Consider the following 16,955-nt stretch of genomic DNA (forward strand, 5'->3'; position numbering starts at 1 on the left):
TTTTTTGTTTTTTTGAAGAAATCAAATATTCAAATGATTTCTACAAACGTGAATTTTGAACAAATGCTTATAATAATAATACCCAATGTATTTATATAATAAAACTCTTTTTGTTATATGAATTATTATAAATAAATAAATAAATAATACCCAACGATTACCCTCCTCCCGCTCAACCGACGCACAGTGAGGTAAATTGTGCGCAAAATGGAGATTAATTCCCACAAGTCTTCTAGTTACGGAAAGTTATTTTTTTTTTGTTAATTAATCATAAAGAAGTAAGAAAGTAATGCAATTCGAGTTTTTTGATTGTTGTTTTTATATCTTAAAAAACAAAATGTGCTGAACATCGGTTTTCTAAAATTTTAATTTTTTTAAGCTTCAAATTTTATTTAAAATATATAAACTGTTTCTTCATCACTATAATCATATTCATGATCATTGTCGTCTTCGCTTGAATTTTTATCATCGCCTTCATCATCATCGTCATCATCAACTTCATTATTATTGCCACTCTCTATCACGATCAACTCTAATGCTTCTTCGGGTAAATCCTGCACTTTTTTTTGGTAATTTTCTTGTGGTTGATATAACGGGGTCAGAACTGACTAAAAGTCTGTTAAATATGTCTTCATTTGCTTTTTTTTCTACTGAATTTGCGAGAAAAATGTTCTCTAAAATTCTTCTTTGTTTCGAGCTTCCTGAGCTTCTTCTGATAATTGTCCGATTGGCAACATAGCGTGCGATATTTTCTCTGGACCATGGATGAAATATTTGTGAAGTGTTGGTGGCATGTTATACCAAGGATAACATTCAACGAAATATTTTGCTGTATTTAAAGCGTAGTCACGAAACTTCTGTACCTCAATATTGTGCCCACTAGAAACAACTACGAGTATTGTATGCATCTTTTTAATCAAATTTATGTCAACTTTAGTAATTGCTGCTGACATCTCGGGATTTTGAAAGAAACGCCTAGCTGTATTGCCATCGTTAGAATTCCCAAGGCCAGGTTTCGGTTGGTCAACAATCAGACCAATTTTATCTTTAAATCCTTTTTGAATCCGAGCTTTATTTTCCGAAACTAATAGTTTCTCGCTTTCTGTTCGAGCTTGCCACTTTTGTATAGACAATTTATATGATAAGTGGAGAAGACATTCAAAGAACCTAATCCACCCATGAAGTATTGAAAGCCCAAACTGTAAATTTTCTGTTTTCACAACTTTCTTCACCATTTCATCAATTTTATTAAAATCTTTCGAGCTAGCTCCACATAAATAACATTTTTGTGTAGCTGTTGTTTCTGTTAATGCGTTGCATACTTTTCCATCAACCAGAGATAAAATTAAATTGTGTTTAACTTCCAAATATTTATTTCCATAAGGTATAACCAAATTAACAAGATTTCGTATTTCTATACCAATTCTTTTGTTTTCAGTTCTAGAAACAGCTGTGGACTCTTTTACAAATTCAATTTAAAAAGGCCTGTAGAACCTGGTAGAAGCTGGGCGCGGATTTTGCCACATAATTTTGCTTCCACAAATCAACCTGATTGGAACAATACAGGTGATGAAAACTGATGAATCATTTGCATCCGGATAATGGTACGCTTGCTTATATGAGCTGTGTCCAGAGCTTCCATCGAATCCCCACTTGGTGTACAAGCATAAATTCGTCATTTCCTCATCGTTCAATGTTTTAATTACGTTATTTTGGGCTAAAGTTATACGCTCAGTGGTATGGTCTAAAAGGGCTTGCAAGCTTACTTGTGCTGAAATCTCGCAAAAATGCATGCTCTCACGTCTAGGATAACAATCCTTTTTTGCTGATTGGACATATGAATAGCAAGGAAACCTATCTGGAGCAGATTGCCTCATAACATTGTTCTGTTGTCGAGATAACCTTCTTCCACCAAAACAAATAAAGCGTCTTCTTTGGACATTTGCTGTGATAGTGATGATTTGGCAATACTTTTATGAAATTTTTTCGCTCTCGATGGTGAACTTGCAACCTCTTTCACTATCTTTGACGCTTTCACTTGCCCTGAAGCTCTAAAACTCATTTGTGCAGCATAAGCTAATAAAGGCAAGGGCACACTATCTCTTAAAAATTTACTTTTTTGCTTCGTTTTCTCATTTGATTCTTCAAATGAAAGTTCTTTGCAGCCACGTTTCATTCCTTGTGAATGGGTGAAACCTATCGAAGAATCCAGCCAACTTTGGTTTGTTCTAAGGAAACGCTCTTCATGCCTATTGGCTCTGCTCCAACGAATTTTAAATTGACTAATAAAGGTTTTTATCCTATCATCAAACTCTTTTATAAATTCATCGGATGGCTCAATACGCTTTTTCAATTGCTCTTTTAAAAATTCAAATTTTTCATTAAATTTATCACAGCCAGAGTTTTTCATTATGTCATAAAGACTTTGACAAGGAACCCAAATTACATTAGAACTGGTTCCTATAAGGAAGATAATAATATTTTTATCCTCTTTAAATGTAGTCAATGTCGGTATCGCTTTTACCATGTTAGTTAAATATACATCACTATTGTTATTTCTCTCTACTGCACATGACATACAAACATTAGTAATAAAAATTGCGCGGGAAAAAGCAATGTCGGTTATCACGATTTTACATATACCCTAAACCTTAGATAAGAACCTTATGCCATATTAATTAATTATTACAAAATGTAAGAAATCAAAATTTTATTTCAAAAATGTATGTGATGATGTTTATTATTATACATATGTAAGTAAAACGCGAATTTTAGACTAATCCGGAATATGTTCTTATGCATTTAAACTGCCGCTTATCGTAACGTATTCGTGTATATTTGACCAGGCAGTTCGCATAAAGAAATGCATATACTGAGAAAGTGCGCAGTATTGGCGCAACTTTTTTTTTACAAAAAGAAACTACAACAGTCATAGATTACAGGAATGAAACTAGATTTGCTTTACCCCGCATAACTCACAACTATATGTCTGCATATAAGGTCGAAATCCCAATATTTTAAGGCTTTCGCCCAAAAAACAATTAAAATACTTTGAGACACGTTAAAACACAAATAAAATCTTTTTGTATTTACTAAATTTCCTGAACAAGAAGGCTCTATTACAATTTTCTCAAGATTTGTCCAGTTAAAGAAAATAAAAAGCTTCGAAAAATGAAAAAAAATCATAATATTACTTGCAAGAGAATATTACAAGAAAACTGTAAATTTTTTGCCAAATATTTGTTCAGTTAGTGATGTAGAATTTTATCTACTTTTGTTTCACACCAAAAATTTACTTGTACCTTGAATTTTGATTTTTGAATTAATCTCCAAAATCGACACATTTTACGCCAATGTGCGACGCGAGGGGCGCAATCCGCGAACGAGCGGAATTAGCCGAGTCATAAAAGGCAAGAGAGTTTAAAGCGTTGCGATCTTAAGCTGCTCAGCTACAGAAACAAAAATTTCAACAGCCGAAATTAAGAATTAGATTAAAGTTTATAATTTTTAAACGTTACTTGTTAAGACTAGATAAAATATTTTTTTTAATGGTAAAGAGTGAGTCTGTTACATCAAATGTGCTGGAATAAAAATTGAAATCCTGACATATACGGCGGAATGGTTCGTTTAACTCAAAATTTGTTCTAGAAAATTTTAAAAGTAAGGGTCTAAACTGCCTGGTAGGGCGAGCGGGAACGTTAAAATTATTATCAGATAAGAGAATGGGCTACAGACTGACCCATTCATGAGTTTTACAAGAAATATTATACCAAGCATCTCCCTACGACTAGCGAGTGTCGGGAGATTTATAAGTTTTAAACGGTTAATGTAAGGGGGAAGATTTAAACTGGAATCCCAATGCAAATGATTTAAGGCAAAAAGTAAAAAATGTTTTTGAACGGACTCTAACTTATCCGAATGGACTTGGTAACTAGGGTTCCAAACCACAGAAACATACCCCAATATAGGCCTCACCAGAGATGTAAAAAGAATTTTTGTGGTAAGCGGATCTCTAAATTCTTTAGACCAACGTTTAACAAAACTAAGAGCGCCTTTAGCTTTAAAAACCGTGGAAGTTGTGTGAAGATTAAAATTGAGTTTGGGGTCCATAGTTACTCTCAGATCAACAAAATTGCATACTTGCTCCAACCTAAAGTTTTGTATTGCGTATGAGGTAGGGTCTACAGCTCTACGTGAAAAGCACATCGTTTAACATTTTTTAAGGTTCAATGGCATGTAATTTCTATCACGCCAAGAAACTATGTAGGTTGTTTAAGTCTGTTTACAACTGACATCGTTCGCTGTTTGAAGTATACATACGTTTTAAAAAGTTTTACATCGTCAGCATATAATAAAACTTTTGAAGACTTAACAACAAATGATATGTCGTTAATAAATAACAAGAACAGAATTGGACCAAGATGGCTACCTTGAGGAACGACTGAAGGAACATTAATTATGTCAGAAAAAGTATCTTTATATATGACTTGTTGAATTCTATTACTAAGATAAGAAGCAACCCATTTTAGAAATATTGGTTGAAAACCAAGAAGATCAAGTTTATTCAAAATAATTGAATGGTTTACTTTATCAAAAGCTTTACTAAAATCTGTGTATATAACATCTGTATTCTTATTCTCCCTAAAGCCCGTTGATACATGTGATATAAATTCAAGCAAATTAGTTATGGTAGATTTCCCTTTACGAAAACCGTGCTGAGAACAAGAAATTAGTGGAGAGATCCGGAAAGTTATGTCGTCTGTTATAACTGCTTCAAAAAGTTTAGGTATTGCAGACAACTTTGCTATTCCCCTATAGTTTTCAATAGATGACCTAAATCCACTCTTATGCAAAGGAATTATAAATGACTTTTTCCATATGGATGGAAATAAGCCTTGCTTAAGAGATGAGTTAAATAGTTTTGTTAGGGGTTGGTATATATATTTGGCACATTTCTTAAGAAAGCATGAGGGAATCATATCTGGGCCGTAATTGTATGATTGTTCTAACATATTTAACTGATTTAAGACGTCTGCATCGGAAATGGTAGGTGCGTTAATGACAGAAATCGGACATAACTTGTGCTGATGCGGAACATTTTGTGGAGATTTTGGAGAGTAATTGGACCTAAAGAATTTAGCGAACATATTAGAAATGGTGTGATTGTCACTAGACATACTAGACTTATATCTCATAGCGGACGGAAAATTAGAAATCCTGCGTTTGGAGTTGACGAAACCATAAAACAATTTTGGATTACGTATAATATTATTTTTTACTTTATTTATATAATTATTACAACATATTTTGTTAAGTTCAGAAAATTGTCGACGCAATTTAGAATATTTTAAATAGGCAGCAACTAAACCAGTTTTTTTTTAAGTTTAAAAGCACGAGATTTTCTATTTTTTAATTTACATAATTCTTTCGAAACCCATAAATTAGAACAAATTTTTTGAGTAACAACACACTTTGGAACATAATTTTCAAATAAGTTTACAATAGTTTCATTAAAGTGGGAAGCACTAAATTCAATATTGCCACTGTAATCTGGCCAAGCTATTTTAGAAAGTTCGTAATTAATCTTCTTAAAATTAGCTTTCGCAAAGTTGAACCGAAAACAAGGGTCTTGTGTATTATTATAAGCAAAGTTGGCTATGATTTCGATGTTAATTTCCAAAGCAGGATGATACGTGTCCTCTGGCCGAACCAAAGGATCACATCGGACAACAGAGAACATTGAAGCGTTATCGACGTAAACTAGATCTAAGAGTTTACCAAACTCGTTTGAAATTAAATTAATTTGGTTAAGACCCAACTCCGACATTTCATCTAAGAACTCATTAAAACATGAACGAGTACTAATAGGGATGGTGTGATCATCACTAGATTTCCATGATATGCACGGTAAGTTGAAATCTCCCAAAACAATCATGGAATCAGTATCATTAACCATTGAGAAAACATTACTTAATAATGAAGCATGCTGCATATATACAGATATGTCCGAGTGAGGCGGTATATAAGACAATGTTAAGTAGATATGGCTAATATTAACGCAAATACGAATGCACTTAAATTCAATGAAGTCTGCATGCGGAACATCGACTTCTTCAGATAGAAAAGAAGAATGAACAGCAAACAAGACATCACCTCCTTTTCTGTTCAGCCGGTCATATCCAAAGATTTCGAATTCACTGTTGAATACTTCGTTATCAAAAATGTGGGGCTTTAGCCAAGTTTCTGTCAAAGCAATGATTTTAAAGTTACAATGAATGCTATTTAGATACAAATCAGTAAGTTTTGTATTAAGCCCTCTAACATTTTGATAATAAATAATCAGCGAATTATTGTTAATTAGTTTTTTGTATCAACGGGATTTCTTGGCATTTTAGTGATAACTACAGGGGCTTATCACTTTTGTACTCGAATTCGCGCACAAAGACCCCAGATGGCCAGAATGAGTTGTCAAGTATCAATTGAAAATTGTCAGCGGATACGTCGATCTTAAACGAGGAAATATCCCTGTTTTATTTGAAATTAAATTTACGGATGTCTGTATCTACCGTTTTTAATTTCGACGAGATGTAACTGTTTATATCCTCGACTGTGGTATCCGCAGCAAGTCTCGAGATAAAAATTGCTTTTTTCCGCGGTATTATCACTAAGTTTTTATTAGCTGACTTGGAGGTATTTGGAGGCGGATCTTGAGAAGTTTTCCGCTTACCGTATTCAGTAACAGTTTTCTCTGTGTTCTGAGTAGACGGAACCTTCTCTCCTTGAGGACATGGGGATGCAAGATTTATTAGGTCTATAGCGGGTGGGGGCATTCTTTTTAAGGAAGATACAGTGGTATCTTCAATAGGCGAACGTTTTCGTTTAGGTTTTGGATTCTCATCCCGAGTATTTAGGCATTGAAATGATTGAAACAGCGATTCACAACGCCTAAATTTTTCAGTAAGGGTTTCAAGCTCTCTACCAATCTCCTTGAAACCATTGCGCGCCTGCTTAAAAACTTTAAACAATTCAATTTCAGGTGGTCTGCATTTCAAGCAAGACCAGCGCAAGCCCTTACTGTCAAGAATGGAATCCAAAATCCTACCTGTCATTCCAGCACATTTAAGATGGACAAGCCCATCACAAAGCCAACAAGAAACAAAGCGTTCCGACTCGCCTTTCACAGAGCAGTTCGGAAAGTTACAAGTCATAATGAACAAAAACAGTATTAAACAAAAATTTAAAAAATGTTAAATAATAAAAGTAAAAAGCGCGATGACAAAAATATTTATAACAAATAAATGCAATAAAATAGTTTGTTATCAAAGATAACAACCAATGTAGCGAGCAGTTTGAGATGCACTGTAACACACGAAAAGTAGGAAACTCGCGATCAGCTGTGGACAAAGATGGAAATGAATAAAAACAAGAAAGAAATTTAAGTAAGCAATATAAATTAACACTAACAATTGCACTATTTAAAATGTAGCAACAAAAACAAATTGAAAATGACTCGGCACAATAAATTAAAATTAGCCAGAACAGAATTAAAGTAAAATCAATTGCTTCACTAGCACAATATAACACTGATACTTATCTTAAAAGATCACTTAATCCAGAAATTTTCACAATAAAGTTTTAAATATACATACATTAAATAAATTCGCCAGAGCACCAAATTCACAGCTGAGCTCGAGAAGGGTTGCCTTTTATGATTTAAAATATAATTTTTGTATTTATGAGTTGTATTAAATTTTAACATAAAGAGATAAAAAAGTATCCTATGTCCTTACCCTGGTACCCTAAGCTACCTCCCCACCAATTTTCAGCCAAATCGGTTCAGCCGTTTTGGCGTGAAAGAGTAACAGACAGACAGAGTTACTTTCGCATTTACTTATATATATATATGGATAAGTAAATATGAGTATATCCACTGAAAATAAAGTAACGGTAGCTCAAATCTTTACACGCTAGAACACAACTTATCTAGTCCCATACACCTGCATCTTTATAAAATGAGATAGCGGAGCGTTCCAAAAGTCGTACTGAAAATGTTTAAACCTTATATTAAGTATACTGATTCCGTAGAAATATTTCGTAAATCCGCTACTGACAATTAATAACGACCATTCAAATGTAATATTTGCATGACCAATATATTCGCTTAAGCGACCAAGGGAAAAACCTGTTCACATAGACAGGCGAGAAATACTGAATAACACGGCCAAGGCTTAGTATAGTCGAAGCTTAAATTCATCGGAATATGATTATTTAAAAATGCAATACTTTTTAGTTTATTGATGTTACCTACCGATGTATATATACCTTCTTGTAACACTCGTCAATGTGTATTCGAAAACTATTGCACCTATAGATAATATTATAAGCGTGTAAAATTATTTCAAATAACATCAAAATATGTGCCAAGACGGTACAGGCAAATCTTATGTTATCTAAATTGTCATGCATGACTATAGCTACAACAATTAGAACCATGCTCTCGGACATAAACTGCATAATGGTCACCATTATATCGGCTATGTAACGGGTTTTCGTAATATGGGCAGCGAGTGATCAACCATTCGAGCAGAAATAGCCGTAGAATTGTCAATCGATCGGAGGATGGAACCCATTTGGTAGCAGATGTTTATAGTAGCTTCTCGGTAGGTAACGAATGATACACACGCATAATCACTTACAATGCGTAGAACTGAAAAAGAGTTAATTATAACGCAGCAGAAATATTTTGTTTACTCCAGCTTTCATTCATAACTTTCGATACTCTTGCAACCTGTTGTTTAAAAGTACATGGTAATTGTTTTTTTCACAGTTGTTTGTATCGCCTAAAACTAATCGAGGTAGATAAAGGGTTATGTCAGGAAATCTGAGAGCTTAAATTTTGTTAAAAGTGGGTATAGCTCCGCCATCCTAAACTATTTGTTAGTTGCATTAAAAAGTGAGAAAGAAACGGCTTTAATAATTTTCATGACGTAATTGAAGTTTATTTTTAAAACTTCATATTTCTCGAAAAAATTAAAAATTCCAAAATAAATTAATTTTCGTAAACAAAAAAAGTTGTACAGTTTACATAAATTGACATTTTAACAATCTTTAAGGAAGGTGAAAACTTTGTATGTGCACCTTTGTCATATATCCCTATAGAATGGTTAAAATTTTGTGTAAGCTCAAGAGGTATATGAGCCTCTGCGACTCGTCGTCTATGCACAATCATAGTATACATTCCTTTTTTTCGACCATGCTGCTAACAACGCGCCAGGCCGAGATGCTGAGGCCCAGATTCTGATTTTTGACCAAACCTAGAGCAAATTCATAAGGCTTGTGTTCGCATCGCGGGAGGAACATCGTCATTCTCTGCATGATCGGTATGTCCTCCGCCCTTCTTGTGCTGAGGACGGAACCCTTCCATTCTTCCAGGTTAAGAGCGAACTCCCGTAGCCAGTTGGCGGTCGTCTTGTCCTTGCAGTCCACCTGCATTATGCCTCCTGTAAAATCCACCCGAAGCTTCGCGGTTTGTGCATGGGTGTGCGAAGGCGCTGCACCTCCGCCACCTCGCTTTGCGGTTGTGGTTGCGTTAACAGCCAGCGACTACGAGCCCCGCTGCCTTGCGTGCGAGCAGACGTGGTCTTGCCACGCACCTTTGCAGGGGATTCACTGCTTCCCCTGACTCAACTCTTGGTCAGAATCTCTGCCACCTCGGGAGTCTTCCCCTCCCGGAGGTGCCGTAGGTACCACATAAGGCTGGCTCCACTTATGCCCTTCCTGCGAGGGTCATCGTGCCCGCCGGGTATGCCAGCTACTAAAAGAGAGGGTAGATGATCTCCCCTTCTTCGCTTCCTTCTCTTTTTTCGCGCACCTTCGGTGTTTGCCCGATGTGACTCCCCCGAATCTGAGCAGCTGACCCTGCTGTAGGGTTCCGCTTAACTCCTTGATCCACTTTACCTGCAACATCCCTGATTACTTTCTTCTACTCGTCGTCGGTGGCCGTTGTCTTTGTTTGTTGCCTTGTTGTCGCACATCATTTTCTTACGACCCTTGGCTCAACACGGTGAGCTGTCGGGTCTACTTTGCTTAAGGGGAACTAAAGGTCCGCCACGCCAGAGCCCTTTGTCGCGGTAAGGCCACAGTTACTTCCCAATTCGGCTCGGTGGTGAGAAGACTGCGTTCGAATACAGCCGAATTAACATCCTAGCTGCAAATCATCCAATGGGCTCGGTAGTCGCATAAAACCCTGGATTAGGAGGTAGTAGCGCTTGGTCGCCGCAATAAAGATTTCAAGCTTCATCGCTCAAGAAGATTGGAAGATGCCGAAAATGCATTGCAATTAAGCCCTTGCACCACGACAAACTGCCCACCATTCGCAGAGGAACCTATATATATATAGTATAAGTATGTATAAAACAGCTCGGACTTCGATCCTGTGGTTGACCGGAACTTAGCCCATCCCTCTATTATCTTTTTCGCATGAAAAACTTGGTTTTCATGTTTCTTAACACTAGAATCGATTTAAAAGCTTTCTACTTTGACAATATAAGAATTTTAAAATATCATTCAATAACTACCACACAAACTAAAGCAATCCTTCATGTCCTCATAATGTAAAGTTTTTCGTTTGCCGATATAGTTTTACGAAATTTTAAAAGAAATTGTTTAGATCAGTATCAGATTGTATAGTATAGTATAGTATAAAGCTTCCATACAAACTGACTGATCGAAATCAAAATAAATATACATATGTATTTGTATTCTGCTAAGAAAAATGGAGGTTCAGTTTTTGACAAAAAATTCATAAAACAGTAGTGGTTTACGACCGCTCTTGGTTAGAACAGTTAGTTATAAAGTTAAGTTAGATTAGTCTCAATTTATTTCTTTTCACTTCATAACTAGGCACGAAATCATATTTCAGAGTTCTAGTTTATCTGTTCCTAAATTTTTGCCTCTTGCCTATGATCCACATTGAATCATTTAATCACTTACTCACTAATCGTCCACTATTACCGTCTGTTTCGTAGTTTATGCACTTTAAGCGGACAATCATCAATCAGTAGGCTTTTATACGGCTCTTTATCATTTGGTCATAACTTTTTTCACACAAACAAAGCCTCTTGCCTGTGCATGTATGTATTTTTTTTTTTTGTTTCGAAGGGGGAATCTTTCATCGATACCGTCAGTCCTGGACGGCATGCACGATTCATACTGCACGCTAAGGGTACACCTCTTTCGGGACCACGCCCAGTATGGATGATCATACCATGCTGAACTTGCGTAACAGTACACCTACGTACTAAACCCTAACTCCGACTGCATTTCACTGATCCTACGGGACTGCCGTTAAGCATTTCTTCGCAGGACCAGGCTCAGCCAAAATTGGCTCTTCGTGGGCACCTTTCTGGTCTACTCTTCTCTAACGCTTCTGCTATCGCTACTTCGTTGCCTTTCCTTTTTTCTTAGTTCTTGCATCGCAATTGCGGACCAATTCTTCACTTTATTCCACACGATTTTGCATTTTATCATGTGGTGCACGATATTCTCTGGGGTCACACGTTCGTTGATAATACTTTCTATGTCTTTTTTTCTGCTTCGAATTTCGGGCAGTAAAGAAAATATGCTGTGCGTTTTTCGCTGCCATTTCCGCAGAATGAACATTCTGTTCCATTAACGTGGCCGTATTTGTACAGGTACTCTCGAAAGCATCCGTGTCCGGTCAGGAATTGCGTTAGGTAGTAATCAGAATCGCCATTCTTCCTCTCCACCCATGTTTTCACATTTCTGATTAGCTTGTATGTCCACCTTCCATTGTCTGCTATGTCCCAGCGCCTCTGCCACTCACATAAACTTTCCTCCCTTTCTTTATTTCGCTCCGCTGTTGTAAGACGCCTCCTAACGCTTCTTGATTTTTCGTAGACTCTTTTGAGCTCTAACGCCATTATGTCCGGCGGTATGATACCCGCTATGACCCCGGCCGCCTCGTGTGACACCGTGCGAAATCCACAAATAACTCTTATTGCATTTAGCCGAGTCAGAGTTCTTGCTTTCTTCGCGTATGTCTTATTATACATTGCTGGTCCCCATATTGGCGCCGCATACATTAGCACCGATTGACTCACTTTAGCCAAGAGTGCTCGCTTGCCCTGGCTTGGTCCTCCAATATTAGCCATCATCCTGGATAGGGCCACCGTTATTCGCGTCGCTTTTGCACATGACTTTTCAATGTGCGTGTAATAATTAAGCCGCGTGTCTATTTCAACGCCTAGGTATTTTAACGACTGCTGAGTCGTTATGATATGGCCATCAATATTGAAAGTAGCCTTTTATAATTTTTTTCTGCTGGTAATTAGCACTGCTTCCGTTTTTGGGCTGCTAATGAAGCTTTTTGCCGTGAGCCAGCTCTTTATTCTTGAAGCGGTGTCTTCACATAAACTTTCTACTTGACTGATTTCTTTTCCTACCACCGTTACCGCAATGTCATCGGCGTACCCGATGATTTGGACCCCTCTTTCTAATGGTAGTCGAAGTACTCCGTCATATAACACGTTCCACAGCAGTGGACCTAGCACTGAGCCTTGTGGTACCCCTCCCGTCACCCTGTACTGTTTTGGTCCCTCATCGGTATCATAGAGTAGCAGCCTATTCGAAAGGAATTGGAGATAATTCTCAACAGATACTTCGGTGTTCCTTTGTCTTCCAGAGCGCTCATTATGTATGGCCAAATACGCAGAATTGAACGCATTTTTAACGTCAAACGTTACGACTGCACAGTATTCTTTCGTACCATACATCCACCTCGTTCCTTCGATGGCCTTGCTTGCCACATTTGTCACTTTTGTGATCGCATCGATAGTTGACTTGTGCTTACGAAAACCAAATTGGTTTTCGGCGAGTCCTGGATATTCTTGCTTCAGATGCTTCTCCAAACGTACGCATATTATTCTCTCCAAAATTTTTCCAAGCGTGTCTAGCATGCAGAGAGGGCGGTATGAGCTTGGTTCTCCAGCCGGTTTGTTCGGTTTCTGCAAAAGTACTAAGCGCTGTTTCTTCCAAATTTTGAAAGACACCTTCTTGCAAACAGCGGGTAAAGAGCTGTGAAAAGGGAACCGCTTTGTGTGCAATAGCCGTTTTAAGGGCCTTGTTGGGGATTCCATCTAGACCCGGTGTTTTGGTATTTCCAAACCTTTTGGCTGCTTCAATCACTTCATCGTCGGTGACCGATGGTGCATCTATTACCGTAGATAAATTTGCTAATACAGGCCCTTCGTTCCTCTGCGTAGGGAAAAACGTTTCCACGATGTTTTTCAATAGGGTGGGACAGGTTGGTGTTCTCACTTTGTTTCCTTTGAGTTTTGACATCACTATTTTGTACGCATCGTCCCATGGATTCTCATCGGCATCTTCGCAGAGCTCTTTGAAACAGGAGAGTTTGCTTCTTTTGATTGCTTTCTTGAGCTCACGGCGTTTCCTTTTAAATCTTTCGCGCAGGTTTTCGTATTCTGGCCCACTTCGTCTTCTCTGGCAAGAACGCCTGGCTTTGTTGCAATCAGTTCTCAGGCTGTCGATTGTACTATTCCACCAGTATGCAGGCTGTCTGTAAGCGTTAGCGCCTTGTTTGTTCCTGCACATTGCAGCGTCACATGCTTTGCTGACATGCCTCACCAATATCTCCGCCTGTCGTTCTGTATCTTCTACATTTGCGATGTTGTCATCTAGCATAAGCCGAAAGAGATTTTCGTCGAACGTTTCTGCTTTCCATCCTTTTGTCTGTACCATCTTTGTGTGCGTGTATATTCCACTCCTGGATTTTCCGATCTCCATTATGATAGCTAGGTGGTCACTATGTGTATAGAGGTCCGACACTTCCCAGCATGTTGATCGTACCAACGGGCTACTAACAAACGTGATGTCAATCACGGATCCACGGCCAAAAGTGTTCCTATTTCCAGTATTTAATAGCACCACTTCGAGCGATGAGAATGCCTTGAGAAGAGCGTCTCCTCGTTTGTTCGTACTGACACTTCCCAAGTCCACAGCCCATGCGTTAAAATCACCTGCTACCACGTTATTCGTAGTTGTTAGGATTTCCTGTACCAGATCATCCAAAATCCTCTCAAACGCGCCTTGCGGGACACTCGGTGGTATATAGCAGCTATAAAAGTTGATTCCACAGATCCTGGCCCGTGTGAAGTAGGGCTTTCCTAGTAGTGGTTTTTCCTGGAAAGCTTTACCTCCACATGCCCATATGGCGGCTTTGCGGGTGGTGTCTGAAGCCCATGTGGCGTTGTCTATGTTTTTGTACTGTTCGCACAGTATTGCCACGTCCACCTTCTCCTCAAAGACGGTTTGCTTAAGCAAATCTTGCGCCGCTTCACAATGATTCAGGTTTAGCTGGATAACTTTCATTTGTTGAATTTTTTATATGCTTCCTGATATAGAGGGCATCTTTTACTACCTATTTGGTGGTTTGAATTTTCCCTTCCCTTGCTCTTGCAAGCACCACAAGAGGGAGCCTCTGTGCGAAGTGCCCTTTTTCGCCACATCTTAGACAACACTTGCTCCTGTCGTCCGAATTTTTACATGCTGCTGCCAGATGCCCATATTCTGAAACACCTTTTAAATTGGGTTTCTCTCTAACCTGCAGACTACCCAGCCTATCCTAAGTTTTCGCTCATCTAGCAGAATCCTTGCTTCCAGCGCAGGGAGGCTTACTACCGCTACCTGTGTACCCGCATATGCCGCCCTGAGGTTTTTTATCGCACTCACATCAAAGTTATTTAGTTTTTTCACCTGCTTCCGTATAGCTTCCGAAATGTCCTCCTTGGTTGTGATTTCGTCCAGGTCCCGAATCTCCACTATGACTTCGTGGGTAAGCGCTTTGATTTGTGCCTGGTCTCCCAGCAGTTTGCTTATTTCGCCCCTTAGTTCGCTCGTACTTTCCATTTGGGTTTCTTTCAGTTCCAACAACATTTCACCTTTGGCTATCTTACGAATACCCGTTACATTTTCGCCGAGTTTCTGCAGATTTTCTTCTTTTCTCACCTTCATAAGGATGTCTCTATAGGACATATCTCCAGAGCGCGCTATGACTATAGCATCGGGCCGTGGGGGTGGCTTTCGGTCAATTTTTTTGTGGCTTTGTGGCTTGCGCTTGACGCTTACCCAGCCGTCATCTTTTTTCCCCTCTTTTTTGGATTTATCAGGGCTATTTCCCGATATCTCTTTGCTTCGCTCCGCGTGCTGGTTTTTCGGTGCCTCTTCATGCGCCGTTTTATTCCTTTTAGGCGGTGTTTTCCGTTTGGGCTGATTTTTCTCGCGCGGCCTCTTTGGTGTTGTTTCCGTGTTTGTGGTTCTGAGCTGTACCTTCCGTCTTACTTCTATTATTTTTGTGTGCTCCTCCAGGGCTTTTGAATATAGCTTTGCTATAGAACTAAGGATGTCTCTCATATTGTTATTTATAGACCGCTGCGGCGGATGCATTGCTTCAGTCAGTCTTTTTATGGCACTTCCTAGTTCAGAGAAGTAGTCCCCGGGATGTTGTGCTACTTTGGCTTGAGGTGTACTATCTTCTAGCATCGGTGGTGAGGACCTCGCTCGCACCGGTTTACTGATTGTGGGCGTCTGATTTGGCGATCGGGCTATCCTCGATACACGTTTGAATGGATCTACTTCCGTATTTGGGGTCCTCACAGTCAGATCCGCCTCTGATCTCGAATTTTCAGCACGGCTACTCATTAAAATTCCGCCTTCATTGTATATGTTGTTTGTATTGTTTCTCGAATTGTTTTCCATTTACTTCTTTTATACAGCGCATCGTGTGTATGGGGGTGGGCCGAAATAGACTGGAACGGGTATACCCTCGGGGACAATGCCCCTACCCCAGTTCCCTGAGGCCAGTCCTTCGCTTTGCCGGTCCCGGAAAACACGTACGGACCGGCGCTCTCCCGGGGCAACATAGGCTACTACTCCTATGCCCAATGCACACTTCCTGACCAAGGACCGAAGTGGCTGTTTACTGACACACGCCGCAGCTGATACCTCGGCAGAGTCAAGCTCACATCACCCCCTCCCTTTCGTCAGCGGAGAAGTCGCTGGCGAAGAGTTCAAGGGACTCCCAGTATGCTGCGTCGTGTACCGGTCAGGTAGATTTAATCAGCCGCACCTAACATGGTGAACAGACGCTGACCAGGAAGCCGCCCATTATGGATCCGTCGCGCCTGGATTTTTATTACACAACATGCCCTTGCATGTTGCGGGAGACACATATTTCAAAGGGGCGGTGTCGATTCGCCCACTGTCACAGGAGTTTCAACGGTCTTGCTGGCTTTTATACCGCAACCTCCACTCCCGCCGCTTCTCGTCGGGGATTGCTTATTCGCTTAAACTTATTTCGCAACTAACCTGCTACTACAGGCCGTCCGGCTATCCGCGACCTGCCGACCCCCCCGGTCGCTTAAAGCTCAGCGATGGTGACTATTCCCCTTGGAAATTTAAAGTCCCACCGGGCATGTGCATGTATGTATGCATATGTTAATGTGTGCACGAGCAGTTCTGTCTTCCCAGCTGCATTTATGCATGAGCTTCTACGCATATTGTTTACACAGATCGGGCAACTTAGCCAAACGATAACTAAAAGTTTTGCCAAACAACTTAATTGGCCAGTCCAAAAGAGTTTGTGTGTGTATATGTGTGCGCATGACTCGTGCTCGTCGAAAAGTTTTGCAAATTGTTCTACCGAACGAGCATATTATCATTCAGCCAATAGATTGCAACTGCTCTTGTCCATGCCACTTTATCACGACGCCCTGCTGTGGTCCTCGCAGTTGACATTTACTTCAGCATTCACGTTTTAATTTGGCAAGCTTGTGGCCGGCGCGTTGTTGAGCGGCATCATCTGAACCCGAGAAACGGCGTTGTTGGCACGCAAAAGCGGAAGCAAGGAGGTTGAATTG

The 16,955-nt window shown here is 39.4% G+C and overlaps 1 protein-coding gene across 1 annotated transcript; it reads right to left on the reverse strand.

The window, feature by feature from the left end:
* Positions 1 to 392: 392 nt before the first annotated feature.
* On the reverse strand, positions 393 to 15,795 carry LOC126755805 (uncharacterized protein DDB_G0283697-like). The gene is made up of 2 exons (XM_050468530.1): positions 14,770 to 15,795; positions 393 to 554 (listed from the first exon to the last, which is right to left on the reverse strand). The coding sequence occupies exons 1-2, from the start codon at positions 15,793 to 15,795 to the stop codon at positions 393 to 395; spliced, it is 1,188 nt and encodes a 395-aa protein (XP_050324487.1).
* Positions 15,796 to 16,955: the final 1,160 nt, after the last annotated feature.

This window comes from Bactrocera neohumeralis, chromosome 4 (genome assembly GCF_024586455.1).
Source record: "Bactrocera neohumeralis isolate Rockhampton chromosome 4, APGP_CSIRO_Bneo_wtdbg2-racon-allhic-juicebox.fasta_v2, whole genome shotgun sequence".
NCBI lineage: Eukaryota > Metazoa > Arthropoda > Insecta > Diptera > Tephritidae > Bactrocera > Bactrocera neohumeralis.